This window comes from Vicugna pacos, chromosome 23 (assembly GCF_048564905.1).
Source record: "Vicugna pacos chromosome 23, VicPac4, whole genome shotgun sequence".
Taxonomy (NCBI): Eukaryota; Metazoa; Chordata; class Mammalia; order Artiodactyla; family Camelidae; genus Vicugna; species Vicugna pacos.
Window position 1 is genome coordinate 4926785 of NC_133009.1, and position 17835 is coordinate 4944619.

A 17835-nucleotide genomic window follows, 5' to 3' on the forward strand; every position below is an offset into this window, starting at 1 on the left:
TCACAGTTTTGGAGGCTAAAAGTCCAAGATGAGGGTGCTAGCATGGTCAGTGAGTGCCATCTTGTGGGTTGCAGATTTCTCACTTTATCCTCACGTGATGGAAGAGGGGAGGGAGCGCTGAGTGGCCCCTTTTGTAAAGGCACTAGTTCCATTCAGGAGGGTACCACCCTCATGACCTAATCACCTCCCAAAGGCCCCCACCTCCTAATACAGTCACCTTGGATTAGGATTTCAACATACGAATTTGAGTCGAGAGGTGGGAACACAAACGTTCAAACCATAGTGGGAGAGGAATAACAATGTACCTAAAAGGTGTAGGGACATGTAGACTGGGAACGATCTCCTGCCCCAGGAACTCAAACCAGAACCATTTCTTCAGATCATCTTGAAGATGAAACCAGAAAGAAGAAAGCCGCCCACCCCTCTCAGTACCAGGGCTGCAAAGTTTATTTCCAGCCAGCAGATGAAGCACAGTTAATAAATGGCCTCTAGAAACCAACACCACTCATCGTGGTTTGAATTTGACTAGGAGTGTTTCTAATGTTTCTATTTTTGAGTTGTTTGTTTAGCTATTTGAGCAATTTTTGTTTTCATTTCATGTCTTAATTAGCTGTTGGAAAAAGTACATTATCTATTTATCTAGTCACTGCTTAACTACATTATCAGTTTTAAAACATTGACGTTAATTCCCTGAGGTTTTCTAGGACTGGCGTATTGCAAACCATGACAAATTTTATCTTCCTCTCCAATAGTTATAGCCCCTATTTTTGTTAACTGTTTTATTGCACTGATTAGAACTTCCAGAGCAATGTCAGATAGCAGTGGGAATGGCATGCTCGTAGAAATTCTTACTTTGTTCATGATTAAATAGCATTGCATCTAGGACCTTACAGTTAAATATTATGCAAAGAGCTGATTTGAGATAAGCTAGTCTTTTTTTTTCTTTAATTGAAGTATGATCCGTTTACAGTGTTGTATCAATTTCCGGTGTATTGCATAATGTTTCAGTCATACACATACATACATATATCTGTTTTCATATTCTTTTTTATTATAGGTTACTACAAGATATGAATATAGTTCCCTGGGCTATACAGAAGAACTTGTTTATCTCTTTTATATATCCTAGTTAATATTTGCAAATCTCGAACTCCCAATTGAGATAAGCTTTTCTTAATCAAGTTAAGAAAATGTCCTTTTACTACTAACTGGTGATAAAAGTAAAAACAATAAGAAACCAAGAATGGATACGGAAGTTTATTGGATTGAACTGGAAGAGATTTTCCCTGGAATAACAGGCTGTGATGCTGGTTAGCGTTACTAGAACTCCGTTACCTTTCATTCCTAGGAAACAGCAGACTCAAGGGTTGAATGATGGTGGGCTTTCCAAGTGCGCTATTTAAAGTTCTGAGAGCAGAGCAGGATTACTCAGCAGGATACAACCCAGAAAAAGGAAGCGCGTGCAAGGTGAGGCCGGAGGGAAAGGGGAATTGGTGGGTGCCATTTTACTTAAAACGTTTAAGGAAGTTGTTTATTGCCAATAATTAAAGAGCTCAGAGAGACATTTAATCCTAAGGCATTGATCCAAACAGAACTCTGGTATAGCTGATGAAAATCTTTAAAAATTTTTCTATGAGGGAGACTTCATCACTTTCTCTACTGATTTGCCCAGTGTTTTCATACTTAATGGGAAGTTCTCCCTAACATCTGATCTGAATCTTTCTAGCTGAGATACAGGTTTATTATTTTTTTTCCTATGCCTTGCTTAAACAGACAGACAGACAGACAGACAGACAAACTGTAATTCCCCCACAAGATAAGTGCAAGAATTCATCAGGAACTGTCACTCCATTAAAAAGCCTAGAATTCACACGGCCACTTGAGTGTATTCCACTGGCTCAGAGATAGCAGGGTTCACAAAAGTCCAGAAATTGGGCTTGTGGCTTTTTGGGTTGACATTAACATAATCTGTGGTTTCCTTTATGTTCTCATAGTCCAGGGCAGAGTCATTTCTTCGTCCTCCAGGGGCTGAAAAGACCACTTGTGTGTAGTTCACATCCTTGGTGGCCTTAGGGAAAAAAAAAAAGAGAAATCTGGGTCAAGATTCCAACCACGTTTGGAGGAGCTACTGAACTCTCACTCAAAGAGGCTTGCCTTAGGCTGGATAGGAAAAAAAACTGGGTCCCAGCAGTTGTGTCTGAGAGCAGGGCCAGGGCAACGAGGAAGACTGTCAATGACTTTGCTCCTCATGTCTGCGGGAGTGAATGGGTTTAAGGAAGAAAGACGTGGAGACTCAATCCACGTGAGGTCAGGGCTCAAAGCTGACCTTGCCCAGTGACTGGGACATGGGGAGAAGGAGGTTCCCCGCTTGCACTCTCATTTTTACGGCCCACTCAGACCCACTGTGTCTGGCTGATCCATGATGATAGGGCCTGTGAGTGAAAGCCGGGCCACCCTCACCTAAGGATGCTGTAATGACTCCAGAAGCCCCTCTTCCCCTGCTCCCATCTCTGGAGCTGAGCTGAGCCCAGACAGCAGTTGGAGGAGGGCTGAGTTCCCCAGGAGGGTCCCTTACCTGGTGGGTGGGAGACGAGCTGTCCGAGCTGTCCGAGCTGTTGGAGGATGTGTCGCTGTCATCTAGGGAGAAATAGAAACTGTTCTTCTTCTAAAAAAAACCCAGAGGGTGTTAAGAGACGAGAGCAGCAACAGAAGGGAGAATGAGACAGAGACAGAGGCAGAGCCAAAAATTCAAAGAGGAGGGGGGAAGAGAGATTCAGAGCCCCCCAAAGAGAAAAGAGGAATAAGACAGAGAAGAGTGGGGAAGGGAGAGAGTCTACCCAAATAGTCAGGAAAGTGTCCAAGGGTCCAGGCACTGCTACTCTGTCCCATTTCATCTGAAAGTGATATGAAACCCACTAGGCTGGCCTGTGTTTGGGAAGGACTGTCTGTTGGAAGGAGGAGTAGGTGGGGACCAGCTGAGCCACTGTGACCCTTGCAAACAGCTCTGGCCCCAGAAGTCACAGGCACAGCTTCTAGTCTAAACAAACTCCAGGCAGGTGACATGCCTTTTTGTGCCCTGGTTTTGTTCCCTGTAAAACAAGAGGGTTGGATGATGATCTCTGAGGTCCCCACCCACCAAAATGTCTCTGATTCTGCCCAGACTCCAGTGATGCTTCTGGACCAGGGATGGTGGTGAGGCCAGTGCCTCTCTCATCCCACTGAAACCCTGAATTCATGCGAGTGGTATCCTCTGATTCCCACACGCGCTGAAGCCTTATTTATCTCAGTGCCTAGGAAGACTGACAAGCAGATTTCTCCAACTGCGAAGATAAAATTTAAAGGACGGAGCAAACTCAAATCAACCAAGAGATCAAGCAGCGGAAAGAGCAATCTCTGGCGAGTGAGTCTCTTGCTGCGGAAGCAGCAGTTTCCATTGTGTGAATAGTGACCCGGCGGGTCTCCAGAGCCAAGCGAGAGAAAACGAGAGGGTGGTGTTCCTGTTGGTTCACTTGCGGGAGGGGCTGTAGATGCCAACCATCAATAACGCTTGTATTTATTAAAACACCCAGATGCTACGGCTGAGGGCAGGCAGAGGTGGTTGAAATCTTGGCTCTGCTGGCAGGCGGAAGAAAAGATGCTATAGTGTCATAAAGACAGGACCACGGATGGTCCCCAAGCCCCCCTGCAGCCATTCACACATGACCAAAGCTGGGAAAGAGTGCAGATCCACACAAACCCAACATGATCTGTCCCACTGGTGAGGACCTTCTGAAAACAGGGGGAGGTGGGGCGGGTATCGGGACCCATTACTGGGGAGGGTGAGGGGAATCCTGGGGCTAGTGGTTTGGACGGGATGGACTGGGGCTGCCGCAGGTAGGCTCCTAGGTGTCCAGACATAGAGAATAAGCTTTCTGCCAGGTCCTCCCCTCGCCCCCAGCCCCGGTACTCACCCTGGTAACGGGGCTCAGACACAGGGGTGCTTCTCTTTGCCCCAGTCTCCTTTACCTCCTTGGCAGCAGGTGGGTGATGGTGGGCAGAGCTGGAGATCTGGAGCCTGGCCCTTTTCAGTATCCGTTCATTCTCCTTGACTAGAGAGGGCAAAGGTCAAAAGTGGAAGTTCACTGGGTCAGACCCATCCTATCTCTGAGCACAGCTCTCATTAGGGCAAAATGATCAGTGGGATCTCTTCAAATCCCGGCACTCCTCTGCTCAAAGCCTTGCAACGCCCTTTCCTTACTTGGTGTAAAAGCCCAAGTCCCAGCCTGAAGGTCCTCACGGCCTCACTCCTCCTGCCTCGTCCCCACTGCTCCAGCCACCCCTGCCTCTTTGCTTCTGCTGTTATGAGCAACCACTCTCCTGGTTCATGGCTCCTGTTGGTGTGACTCACTGCTTCACATCCCCCAGGTTTAGACTCGCACATTAGCATCTCAGGGATGCCGATCCCCAGCCATCCACATCTCCTTGCCTTGTTTCATTTTTCTCTCTCCAGCACTTACCATGACCTCACACACATTTTACTTTTTATCTTGTTTGTTGTCTATGTTCCCCATGGAACATAAGGTCTTTAAGGGCAAGGATCGTTGCTTTGTTCCCTGTATATTGAATGAATGAATGGATGACTAGAGAAGTCTGGACTCACACATCCTGCCCGATGCCCTGTCTTAGCGCAGCCAGAGCAGTGTTATTTGATTTTCCCTATTGTAACGCCTTCCCAGGACACAGCTTCCTACTTTCCACTGTAAATCAGTTTGAGAATTGAAGCTAATCTCTTCGTCTAACCATACTCCCTCCTGTTGCAATTCAAGCCGATTCTTCACATCCAGTCCCTTGGTGGTGATAAAGAAAACTCATTAGGCTCAGTGGAAGAGTGTATGCTTAGCATGCACGAGGTCCTAGATTCAGTCCCTGGTACCTCCACTTAAAAAGATTAAAAAAATTTCCAAGAAAGAAAAAGGAAATTCATTAGGCTCAGGTTAAGTGAGCCCACCCTCACGAGCAGTGCAGGAGCTTGTCTTCAGGTAGAAGGTCTGGGTGTTGGAAGGACCCTGGACCATCATTCCCAACCACAGTTAGGTTGGGTCAGAGTAGGGATTAACGCTGAGAGGTTGGCAAGTGAGGGGGCATCTGGCCGGCGGATGCTCAAGTAGGTTTTCAAGTGATGTTCAACTCCGAAGGGGGCTCATCGTGCTGCAGGCTCGGGAGTGGTCCCTTAGGGGGGACCAGGAGGAAAGAGAATGTTAAGCCAGTTAGTTACCTATGTGCCTGCTGAGCAGGTAGTTGATGGCTGCAAGGAGGCAGGCCTGCAGTATGAGTGACACCGCTGCCATCACCATGCCGTGCCAGAGCTTCATTTCTCTGTTGGGAGAGGCAGAGGGTCAGGTCAGAGTTTGCAGAAATGCTGAGACAGCTACACACCCATCCCTGCCCCCAGCTAGAGGCAGCCTGCAGGTGTTGCCATGTGTCTCGGGTCCCTTTCTCTCTTGGAACGGGAAGGTTTAGGAGCTGGGGAGGGTGGTGTGCACGCTTGGAAGCCAGGTACATCCGTCAGCAGGATTGGAACCCGCGCTGGCTCTTCCTGGACCACTCACTCCGTCAGCATTGTGAGCTCCTCGCAGGGCAGCCGCGGGTCGTGAGTGGGGCTCAGGCTCTCTCGGAGGCAGCCGGAAGGGATGTGGGCGGAGCCACCTGGGTACCTCGTCTCCACGTCGTGCTGCCAGTGGGCTGTCCGGAGACCTGCAGGAGGCTGCTGAGGGGTCGTTTGCTTTCCTCTCTCCAGATTTCAGTTTCTGAACCTACAAAATAGGCAGTGACAATATTTGCACCTGCCAGCCAGCGGGCGCTCACTTGGTGCCAGCCACCGTGCTGAGCCCCCGGCACACGCGCCAGCCTATCTGATTTGTAAAATCCCATGACCGATAGATCTCATGACCCTCCTTTCATTAGGAGTGATGCGAGGACGTGTCTGCAATCACACAGATCTAAGATCTACGTCCACACCTACATCCCCAACCATTCGTCTCTGCTCGCGAGAGCCTTAACCTGCTGCTGGAGGCACAAAGAGGTCCGACTGGAGTGAACGCACTGGGAGAGATCCCGTGAAGAAGCTCAGATCTACACACACTTACACACACACACACACACACACACACACACACACACTCACATACACACTCACGCACCCTTCACAGCTTCGTTGGGCTTTAGGCCAAGGACTGTGGATGCCCTTCAACCCTCATGAGTAAGTTTATTTTAAAACTCAGCTAATAATTTCCATCAATGTGTTGCCGAATGCGGAGTGTACTATGACAAAGCCAGGACAGTTTCCAAGCGTTTGAAATGGTGTTTACTCAGCACAAGATGGGGCCGCCCAGCACCCACTGTCCTGCTGCAGACGGTCACCGCTGAAAAGCCTTCTGTTGCCCATAAGTCTTATTTTCCCAATCGGGGTTTCCAAGTGATAAGAGCAGTGTGGAGAGTCCGAGCATTTCTGTTTTTCCCTGTAGTTCTCACACTGGGGCTATCCAAGTGGGGCTTGGACCGAGTCGGGAGAGAGGGGAGGCAGTAACCAGGGAGGGAGGGTGCAGGGTTTGCCATCACCGCCTCCCCGGGACTGTGGGTGTTGGCCAGCTGGACGTCTCCAGAAAGGAAATACCACCTTCTCCCCTACACTCTTCACAAGCCAATGAGCCAGTTCTTGGGAACGAAGTCAAAAGTTGGGAGCAACATATACCCAATTTAGTCAGCAGATTTGTTTAAGCCCCTCTTTCCTACATAATAAATTCTAGACACATTTTCCAAAGGAACTTAACTCTATCCACCCTTTGTTTTTCAAATTAGACGAACAATGTACACCTAACATCCTCACCCTTAAAGAGTTCTATTTAGTTTAATTTATAAAGATGGTTTCAGGATCCAGACTTGGATTCATTATGTATAGACTCAGCTCGTGAAAGGGGTCAGGGGAGATGGAGGGTGGGAATGTTCTAAGTAGGAGAGTTCCCCTTTCCCTCCCTCTGCTTCATTCCAGCACCCAACACCCTGGTGCCGAGAAGCACCAGAAAGCCGCCTCCTGCGCGTCAGGGCTTCTGAGGACCCTCCTGCAGGACGGCTGCGTTAGCTCGCTCTGGTGTGGGTAGGAAGGGGCCACCACGAGGCAGGAGGTGGGCCCTGACCCAGACGGCAGGGAAGAGGACCTCGAGAAATTGCCCGCCTCCCACCTCCTTGAACTCTCAAGACAGGCGCGTAGAAATCCAGCATCCCCCAGTGATCAGCAAACTCCAGAAAGTAAGCTCAGGGACAGAATAATATTTACAGCACCAGAACGCTGGAAATAAAACATCACAATGATGATGAAGTGAGAAGGCAATTATTCACAAAAACCTGTGCTCTTGCTGGATAAGGGGACTTGATTGAAAAAATGGCGTTGATATATTTTAAATGCCCTGTTCTTGTCTTATTTTGGACAAGACTTCCTAAAATTTCAACAGAGACTGATTTCTCAAGCAAACTTCAGTACCGATCTTGGGGTAGGGGGTATAGCTCAGAGGTAGAGCACATGCTTAGCATGCACAAGATCTTGGGTTCAATTTCCCTGTACCTCCATTAAATAAGTAAATAAACCAAATGATCTCCCCACCAAAAAAGAATTAAAAAAAAATCAGTACTAATCCTGATTTCTGGGGCAGCTGCAAAAAGATTGGACTTTACCAGGAAAATTTTATTATATCACAAAAGACAAGAAAAAGAATAATGGAAAAGGGCTAGAAACTAGGCCAGCGTGTGTGGGGAATTGACAATGTTCTTTTTTCAAAGGCACTTTAGCACTTTAGTACTGATTATCTCATATTGTGTCTCATTTGTCCTTAATCATAGAAATGGTTCCCCCTCTTCTATCAGATGGGTTGGCTAAGAAGCCACCATAAACCGTGCTCCAAGTTTTAATTTTTTTAAAGCCTCCTCTTTCTCTTTATTTATTAAAAATTAAACAACTAATAGGTATTTGTAATACAAGAATTAAAAATGCAAGTAAGCAAAACATTTCACAGAATCACCCCAAATTTCACTCCATAACGGTTTTAAATTATTTTAGTAAAAAAAAATATATATATGTGTATATATATATATATATATATATATAAATCTACGTACATATATAGTCAGTCTGTAGCCATGTATAAATATACATATATACAACCTATTCTAAACAGGGCATCATACTGATGAGCAGCTTTTCCTCTTCACTTAATACATCGTAAACTTGTCATCAGATCAGAAAAACCTCCACTAAAAAGCCCCAGTCTGGGGCCTCACAGGCCGAATTTGACGCCTAGATGATTTTATTTGATAATATGCTTTAAGGATTTGTGTGTGGATGCCCTAAGGTGGGCAATGTACTTTTCAGTCCCTGACTGATCCCCGAAGGCATTTGAGTTTGCCACTTTCAGTTTTATAGCATCAGTTAAAATTACTACTATTCCACGTTACCAGTAATTTTCTGATACCCTCTCCAACATTCAGAGGCAGACAGTTCCTCGTTGTCTAGAATTGTTATGTGGATTTCCAGACACTCAGCATCCTGGGAGACCACCAGTAACAGGTGTAACAGGTTAATGTGACAACCAAAATGACCAAAAATGACCTCACACATTTCCAAACGTCCCCCTGAGGCAATTGCTCTTGCCCCTAGTTGAGAATCACTGCATTAAATAAATGTTCCATCATTTAAAAATCAGTATCTTATTTTGTCTGTTTATGCAAAACTATGTTGCTTACCCTTCCTTGCATAATTTTAATATACTATGAACATCTTACTGGCCAAATGACACACAGTACCTGTCAACATATAGCATAAAAATCCAATCTCAGGGTGGATCCAAGTTCTGTTCCCTTCTAGGTGTAAATTATTGAACGTCTCTGTGTCTCAGTTTCTGTACCTGTAAAATGGGTCAATGGTAGTGTCTACCTCACAGAGTCCTTTGTGGGCTCAGAGAGTTATGATGTTTGTAAAGACCTAAATACAATGCCCGGCATGTGGGAAGCACTCAGTAATTATCAATTATCAGGTTTTATTCAATCCTAAAGCATTTCACCAAGATGGAGACTTAGAACAGTGCAATATATTAAAATTGGGTTGGTCTATTTTAGGAAACTTACGCACTCATTTTGAGTACAGTTTGTAGATAAAATCTGGGCAGGATGAGGTATGAAAATTACGACAGATGTCATTATTTAAGTAGCTAATGGCCCCTAACCGCAATGAGCAGGTTGTTCCTTGGGGTGCAATTGCAGATTGCTGATCAGACAGGCAGCAGAAACATCTGCTCCTTTGCGTGCATGCGTGCGCGCACACACACACACACACACACACACACTCACACACACTAGACAACCGGGAAATGAGCATTTTGAGGTAATTATGTTGTGAAATTATGCCTGGACCATGTGAGAGTTTGGTGTTCCATTGGCAGGATGGAACTGTCCTGCCCTCTTTCGGGTTTTGACACCCAGCCCCACATTACTGTAGTGTCCTGCCAGGTGCCGCCAAACCACGTGTCAGCAGAGGGCTAAGAGCTTTCTTCTGTTTGCTTCAGACCTGGTGGCAATACTGAGACTTCCAGTTAGGGATGCATTCTATTTTATTGTTTCCTTTTCTCTTGATAAAGGAGCTCTCTCACGCTCTTCCTAGTAGGCACAGCATAACAAAAGAGGTGAAATAAAGAGCTTTGCTCTGACTCCATGCTTTCTTTGGGTAGATATGTTCTAGAAAGAGTGCTTTAAAACAAAACCACAACCGTAGATGATTTATATGAAAATCATATGGATTAAAGTAATTGTAATTAGTATTGCCAGGTTGACTTGATCAATCTTTTATCTTTTTTTTTTAATTTTTCTTTTGGTAGAGGAAGTAATTAGGTTTATTTATTAATTTTCCCTTTTTTTTTAAACGGAGGCACTGGGGATGGAACCCAGGACCTTGTGCATGCTAAGCATATGCTCTACCACTGAGCTATACCCTCCCCCGACAATGAATCTTTTAAAATTAAGTAGTTGTAAGGATTTTTTTTTTTAATGGAGGCACAGGGAATGGAACACAGGACCTTGTGCATACTAAGCATGTGCTCTACCACTGAGCTATACCCTCCCCCAGCAAAGGTTTTTTCATAAAGCTTTTAAAAATAATTTTTGGTAATCTTCATTAATTTATTATTTTTAAAATGAACACTTTGAGCTATAACACAGGTGTATGTGCTATAGTAGAAAGAGAACAAGACAGGGAGACCAGGGCCTTGCTCCTCCTCCTGGCTGTCATTTGCCACCTGCGTAACCTGGGACAGGTAGCGGTCCTTTCTAGGCTCAGCACTTGACAGTCTTCCTAAGATTCTTTCTAGACTGAAGTAGAGAAGCAGAAAGGGAAGTGTAGTGGATGGAAATGGAATATTTTGAAAGAAAAAAAATTTGTTTCCATTTTATAATCTCATCAGCCTCCTTCACATTACTAGACTTTTCCCCTAAATTAATATGCAGTTTTGAAGAATCAAGAAAAGAAGGGAACATAAATAAACCAAACTAATCATGAATATAACCACAGAAACAGAGGAGGTTAAAAATTGTGAGATTACTAAGATTGTCCTTTCATGAAACCTCAGTAAAATTAATGATTTCCTAGAAAAATATAAATTAGCAAAATTCATTCCATAAGGCAGAACAAACTTAAACAGATGAAAACTGAAACAAAATAACAAGAAAGCAGGCTAGGAAGCAGCCTGGTATCCAGCTGCTAAAGGCAGAGAACTTGGAGCCAGACAGCTTGGGTTCACATCCCAGCTCATTCTCTGCATGAGTTTGGTCTAGTCATTCAACCTCTCAAAACCTCTGTTTTCTTACCTATAAGATGAGAGTGATAATAACTAATTCTCAGGATTAGATAAGATGAATATAAATGACACCTGCTTCTGAGGATGAAATAAGATGAGGTATGTGAAGCGGCTATTATAGCTTCTGTCACATAGTAAAAAGCATCCAACAAATGGCCACTATTACACTTAATTTTTATGCTATATGAGAAGATCCAAGGCACAGAGAAAGATGGAAGACTCTGCACGCTCATCTCACTTATGAGTACAGAGATGAATACATGATAATATCAAAAGTTATTACAAGGATGTCCAGGAAATCAATTATTACAATAATGAGAACTAATGTTGAGTATTTGCAATGTGCTGTTTTAATCCTCTTGCTCTAATAGACGTTATCAGCATTTCCTAGATGAGGACAGTGCGGCTCAGAGAGGTTGAGCATTTGCCCTGGTCCCCCTACTGGAAGAGTCAAGTTTAAAACTCAAGCCCATCTGACTCAAGGGTCTAACTGTCAATCATGACCCGCAACTGTTACAGCGTATAAATACAACAGTGCAGTTGGGGCTGGATTTTTAAATGATGAATTTTTAAACGATGATCTCAGTAAAATGCCCAAGAACATTCGATAAAATTGAATGCTCGTTTTTTTTAAGTTAATAAAATTAATATGTGAGGATTGTTTCTTCTTCTAATAAAGAATAGCCCTTCTGTGCCAATAACCAACATCTTACCCAATGGTCAAATATCTCAGCAGTTATGTGAGAGCAAGGATGTCTGCTTTTTTAAGCATTTTTAAAAATTAGTCCTAGAAACTCTAATTTCTAGAAGTTGGAAGTTCCTCCAACCTATAATAATAATATTGAATATTTACTGAGTGTTACTTTCTGTAGCAGACGCTTTGGCATGTATTAACTCGTCAGATTCTCACAACCACCCTAGGAGGTAGGTAATGTTATTATTTCCGTTTTACAGAGGGCAAACTCAGGCTCAGAGAAGTGAGGTAAGTTGGCCAAGATAATGAGAAGAGTTAATGGGGTTTTGTGCCCAGACAGGCTGATGCTGGAGCCTCAACTAACAACGGATGTATGAAAGAAATGGGACAAGGAAAAGTCAAGGTTCTCTTTATTTGCAAAAGATGCGATTTTTTTAAAGACATCCCCTCAAAAATCAATTGAAAAACTAGTGAAATTAATGAGACTGCTCAGGAAAGTCCTGAGGGCATGATGAATATTCTAAAGTTACCAGCCACCCTTTCTATTATTCTAGCAAAAGACAGAAAATGGAATTGGGGGTAAGGGGAACCAGGAGCCTTAGCAACCATCACAACCAATATATCTAAGGACAATATTCATTATAAGAAAGTTATTGTGAAGAAAATGGTAGAAATTTACTAAGAAACCTAAAAGACTTTAATAGAAACGCATATATGATGTTTCAGATTGGGAGAGTGGAGGCTAAGAAAAAAATCACTTTGAAACCGATTTATTGGTTCAATATAATTTCAATCAAAGTTACAGTGAGAATTTTTTAGTCCTCAAAATTATTCAGATGTTTATCCGGGAGAAAATAATTACAATCCAGAAGGGTTGAAACAGGTTTGATAATGAATTGTGACAAGGTGGGTTCCAGACATACCACTTTTTAAAAGTAGTCTAGACTTGTAAAATCTGCCTATACGTATAACATATATTATAGAAGTGGTTCACAAAGCAGGGGGAGGGAAGGAAAGGGTTATTTAAGAAATGTTGCCCACAGGGTAATAGTTAGCTACCTAGAAGGAAAAGGAAAATATCTTAGATTCATATGTGACATACCAAAATAAATTCCAAAGGGACTATGGAGGTAAATATTTTTAAGTTGAGATATTAAAATTAGAAGGAAATAGAATTGGATATTCACATATTCAATAGTATTCATTAAATCCCCAGATGAGAGAAGAATTTCTCAGTTTGTATGAACAGAAGAAATCACAGAAACCAACAGCAGATGAGGCCGGAGCCCACACCACATATATTATATAAGAAAAACAGATTCTGCTCTAAAATATTAAAACTTAATATGTTAAAATAAAATTTAAAGGCAAACAGGCAAAAAAAAAAAAAACCAAGAAAAAATATGTACAGCACATAACTTTAAAAGATATTACTTTTTTTTTTTTTACAAAAATTGTTAAAAAAACCCTCACACTTCCCAAATGATAAACTGGTAAAATTCCTGAAACAAACCATTCACAAACAATCTGGAATGAGACCAAAGCTGTCACTGCAAGGTGGCTCTACCCAGAGTGGTTTATAAAAGTGAAAAAAGCAGAACAATCTAATTGAAAACCAAAAATGAAGTTAATTAGGGTAAGGGTATAGAAGGGGATACTATACAGACATTTAAAATTATGTTTAGGAAAAATTAATCCGGGGAAGCCTGTTCTGTGAAAAAGTACAAGACGGTTATGTCTAGCCTGCACTTTATTGTGTACATATGATCCACAATATGATCACAACTCTGTAAAATGTAAACATAAAAAGAATGAATATTTGTAAAGGAAATAAACTCAACGTTATCAAAAATTTTTGTCTCTTAGTTTAGCAATAACCCCCACCACCAATTCACCTGATTCAGTTCACCAAATCCAGAGTAATTGGTTGACAATAACTTTGCATATCAAATATAGATTTTCTCATGAATACAAATTTATGGAAATTAAATTGGGGCTTCTCTTTAAATATGCCCTGTTCAAAAATGGAAAATGGAGGGAAATGTACCTAAATGTTAACAAAACTGGATATCGAAATGTTGTGAATGATTTTTCCAATCAGGAAAAAAAAAATATTTTAAGAGCATGGAAACAATCTCAGAAATTCTAGTAGCTTAAATTAGCATGAGACCAAATTTATCTACATAAACATTCTATTCACATCTAAATTGTATCCACCATATTAACAGAACATTGAGACAATCAGCTACGGGTCTAAATTTCAGTCAATCAAATTTGTATCGAATGGTCTGTGTTGCATGTCCTGAAATACCCTGATGGTCATGAAGAAGGGGAGGACGCTATCTGAACTTCCAAGAGCTCATATTGTACTGGGAAAATCAGGACATTAATGTGCAAAAAATCAAAACACACGCGAGATGCCAGAATGAAATATGATGAATTGTCAGAAGGCGTGGTATCAATAATATGTAGTGTTTCGGAGGAAAAAGAGATCCCCAAGCAATAGGATATTCAGAGAGGAGCACTGAGAGGGTATCATCTGAAGAACAGGCAACGGATGGGTTGAGTCAGGGGCATCATACTCCAGTTAATGGTGTCTGCCGACCCCGGCTGCAGGGGACGGCTTTAGCGGAACTGATTGTCTTCAACAAGGTTCAGTATAGATTCGACCACATGGGAATAAGAGGACACTGAAGAAAGCTCAGTACATCGCCGGGCAACCTCGCAGGTAAGGGCTGGAGAACGGCGCAGTGCAGGGACTTAGTGGCCAGATGGACTGGGCTGGGGATTCCAGCGCTAGCCTTCCTTGCTGTGAGCTGCTTTCTCTTCAGGCCTCAGTGTTTTATGGGAAAAATGAGGATGTCACCTGTTTCCTTTTTTTTTAAACTCACACATGTCATGTGTTTACTACTCGCCAGCATCATGCAAAACATTTTGCTTAAATTATCTTACTTAATCCTCAGAATAGCAACTTTATGAGATAGACAGCTGTTGTTGTCCCCATTTTACTGTATGAGAGAACCAGGCTTGTCTTGCTGATTTGGTCTTGGCACTAAGTTGCATGCATCTCAAGTACTTGTCTGTAAAAATGCTTTCCCCCCAATCACCAAGTTGCATTTATCTTTAGTATGTTCTTGCAAAAATGCTTTCCCCCAAATTATGAATTAGAAATGTTATGATGATTTGTTTCCCTCCTAAATACTGGCAGTGCCTGCACCTATAAATACGTGTGACTGGAGGTGTGGCTTCCACACATGGAGGGGAAAGAATTGAAACCCAGGCTGTTGGGGGCTGGAGCCTTCCCCACACCACGCGCAGTATTTAAGAAGCTTGGTTGAGTGCCTGGCATATGTAGATGCTCAAGAAGGGGTGATCCTCAGACCAGAAGAGAAGATTCAACCCAAAATTGCCTTAACTGTATAAATGCACCCATTTCCATAGGGCTGTGTAAGAAAACTGGGCTCACTCACGATTTTCAGATGGGAGGTATGAACAACTCAATGTACAAAGCCACATGGTCTTGGAAGGTCCTTGGTCCTAAACAGTCCCTGTTCCTATGACTGTCACCATGTTCATGTACCGAGGACAGAGAAGGTCAAAGTACCCAGTTGTGAAAAGGAAGGAGATAGGGCCTGTCAAATGCCGCAGAGAAGGGGACAGCAGATGGTTAAAGTGTCACCTTTGTCCCGAGTGTCAGGGAAATTGTCTCTGGATTTCCATCAGCTCTGGTCAGCATGGCAGGGGCCTCTCTCGAGGCGATCGGGACACATCTGGAACAGGAAAGGAGAACCTAGATCAGCATTCCAGCTCAGCAACTTCATAAATGCAGCCACCATGGACACATTGCTTCCTCTCTTGGAGCCTCAGTTTCTCTGTCTTGACACTGGGGGAGGTGAGCTAAATAGATTTAGTTCTGACATTTTGTTGTTCTAAAACGCCATGAGTCTAAAATGGACATAAAGGGTGAGATTCAAGTTAGCCAGAAATAGCAACTGTGAGTCTCAACCAGATAAGCCACACCTCCAGGCGCATGTGTTTATAGATGTGGGTCCTGACAATTTTTTAGGAGGAAAATAAGTCATCCAAAATTTCTAATTAGTAATCTGGGGGAAAGCGTTTCTGCAAGAAAGTACTAGAGATGAATGCAACTTGGTGACCTGGGGGAAAGAATTTTTACAGTGACTTGAGATGAATATAATTCAGTGCCAAGGCTAAGTCAGCCAGACAAAGAATTGCAAGCAACTTAAGCAGTATTCAGGATTCATCTTGCTAGTTCCTACAAAGCTCCAGGTGAACAGGAGGGGCCAATAAATTTTAGAGTAACTAGACACTTTCTACAGATTATTCTGTTTATGAGCACGTTGGTGGCTGGGATCAGGTCTGGTCCATACTTAAGTTCCACAATCCCTGGCTCAACACTTAGAGACAATGTGTGGGCAAAAGCACTTTGTAACAGTCTGTACACATTGCAATTAAATCAGCTTGCATATAATAAACACTGTTTAAGCTGGCAGAGGGTGGTCAGCAGACAAGGTGCTTAAGGTCCCTGAACCTCATCTTCTTCATTTATTAATAAGAAAGCCAGCGATCTCCCTTCTAGAATTTGTCAAGAGGGATGAGACCATGGAAACTTCCAGCACTCTTCCTGCCTCATTTTTGGATGCCAGGGCTGTGGGCATGCCTCCTGTGCAGTCTAGTGGGGCCTCATGTTTGGACGGGCCCCCCGATCCGTTTAGTGCTCTGCTGTTGCCATCCTTAAATTCTTAATAATTTTAGACAAGGAACCCCAGATGTTCACTTGCAGGGGGTCCTGCCAGTTACGCAGCTGATCCTACCCAGGGCATTGTATTAAGCAGAGTTGCCAAAGCTCACACAACAAGGTCAGTACACAGAATAAGAGCGGGGCTGGCCAATCACCAAGTCTTCCCTGAGCGCCTAGTCTACACTTCTGAGCTGCAGAGATGATGGGGAGAGGCCTGCTCTAGGAATACTCTTCTGCGCTGAAGTCCTCTAGAAGACTTTCTGTCACTGACTTCAGTCAAGTTACTCAACACCTTGTGCCTCAGTTTCCTCAACCATAAAGAGAAGCTACTAAAAGCACCTTCGTTTTCAGGGTGGTTGTGAGGATTCAGTGCATTAATGTGTGACACCTGCAAACCACTAAGGATCAACTATTATATTCTGCTGTTGTTGCATGGATGTTTTCCCTTGCATGGATGTTTACATGACTTCTTTTCTTTGACAGCATGCATTCTCTGATTCCCATTCATAACATTTTTAAACTGCCAGGCTGGCTGCCTTCCTTCCCTTCCAAATATCCCGGGTTTTTTTGTAGCTCAGAATGAGTCTTAAGGAAAAAAATCCTGCAGGGAGATATTCCCTGGGATCCAGTTCCCAGTTGACTTAAAGAGAGTAATTAATTTACGGCTACTATTGATGGAGGACTGGACTGGGGCAGTAAATGTATATTGCTGATAATCCTCATAGCAACACTGTGAGGTGGGTGGCTTAATACCCATTTTACAGATGAGGAAACTGAGGCTTACAAACGTTTAGCCTAGCCAGAGCCTGGAAGGCTACGGCTGCTACTGCAGACACATTTCAGGTCATAGGAGCAAGAGATTAATGCCCATAAAGCACAAACTGCTGAATCTTAAGCTCACTTAAAGCCGATGGCAACTGAATTTCACACCCCAGAATCCCAGCACAGAAACGGAGAATCCCCTCTGAAACTTCTGCACATACATGCTCACAAGCAGACACACACCCCTCAAACTAATTTAAAATCCTACCTCCCCAGATAATACTTACCCCCAGAACCATGAGAAAGGTCTGATCCCAGCCTGTGTTTCAGCGATGTCCTGATGGAAACATCTCCCTCCCCACTCCCCAGGCTCCTTTCGGAAGCTTCTCTGTCATTGGAGGTCAATCACAAATGTTTCATCATTTCCAACAGGGTGAGGGCTTGCTGCTCAGAAGATAATAATCTAGCTCAGTTGAGGAGAGGTGGGGGGAAGCGACAGATAACACCTATCTCTTTCGGCAAGGCTTTACCCTACTGCGCTATGCAGTTTACGTAAACAGAGGTTAGAAGTCTTTTTCTCTCCGTGTGAACACACTTTTTTCAATACCATGAATATGCACACAGCCTGGGAGAGCGGAAAGAGCACTGGAGGAGGAGTCAAGAGGCCTGGGTTCAAGTCCCTGCTCGGGCACTAACTTGCTGTATGAGCTCAGAAAATCACTTTCCCACCATGGGACTCACGT

General features: G+C 43.4%; 1 protein-coding gene across 1 annotated transcript; it reads right to left on the reverse strand.

Annotated features, from left to right (window-relative positions):
* Positions 1 to 1102: 1102 nt before the first annotated feature.
* RHEX (regulator of hemoglobinization and erythroid cell expansion) lies at positions 1103 to 17563 on the reverse strand. The gene is made up of 7 exons (XM_006215471.4): positions 17380 to 17563; positions 15248 to 15338; positions 5589 to 5792; positions 5255 to 5355; positions 3951 to 4088; positions 2576 to 2637; positions 1103 to 2068 (listed from the first exon to the last, which is right to left on the reverse strand). Exons 3-7 carry the CDS (start codon positions 5597 to 5599, stop codon positions 1868 to 1870), a joined length of 513 nt encoding a protein of 170 aa, XP_006215533.2. The 5' UTR covers positions 5600 to 5792; positions 15248 to 15338; positions 17380 to 17563; the 3' UTR covers positions 1103 to 1867.
* Positions 17564 to 17835: the final 272 nt, after the last annotated feature.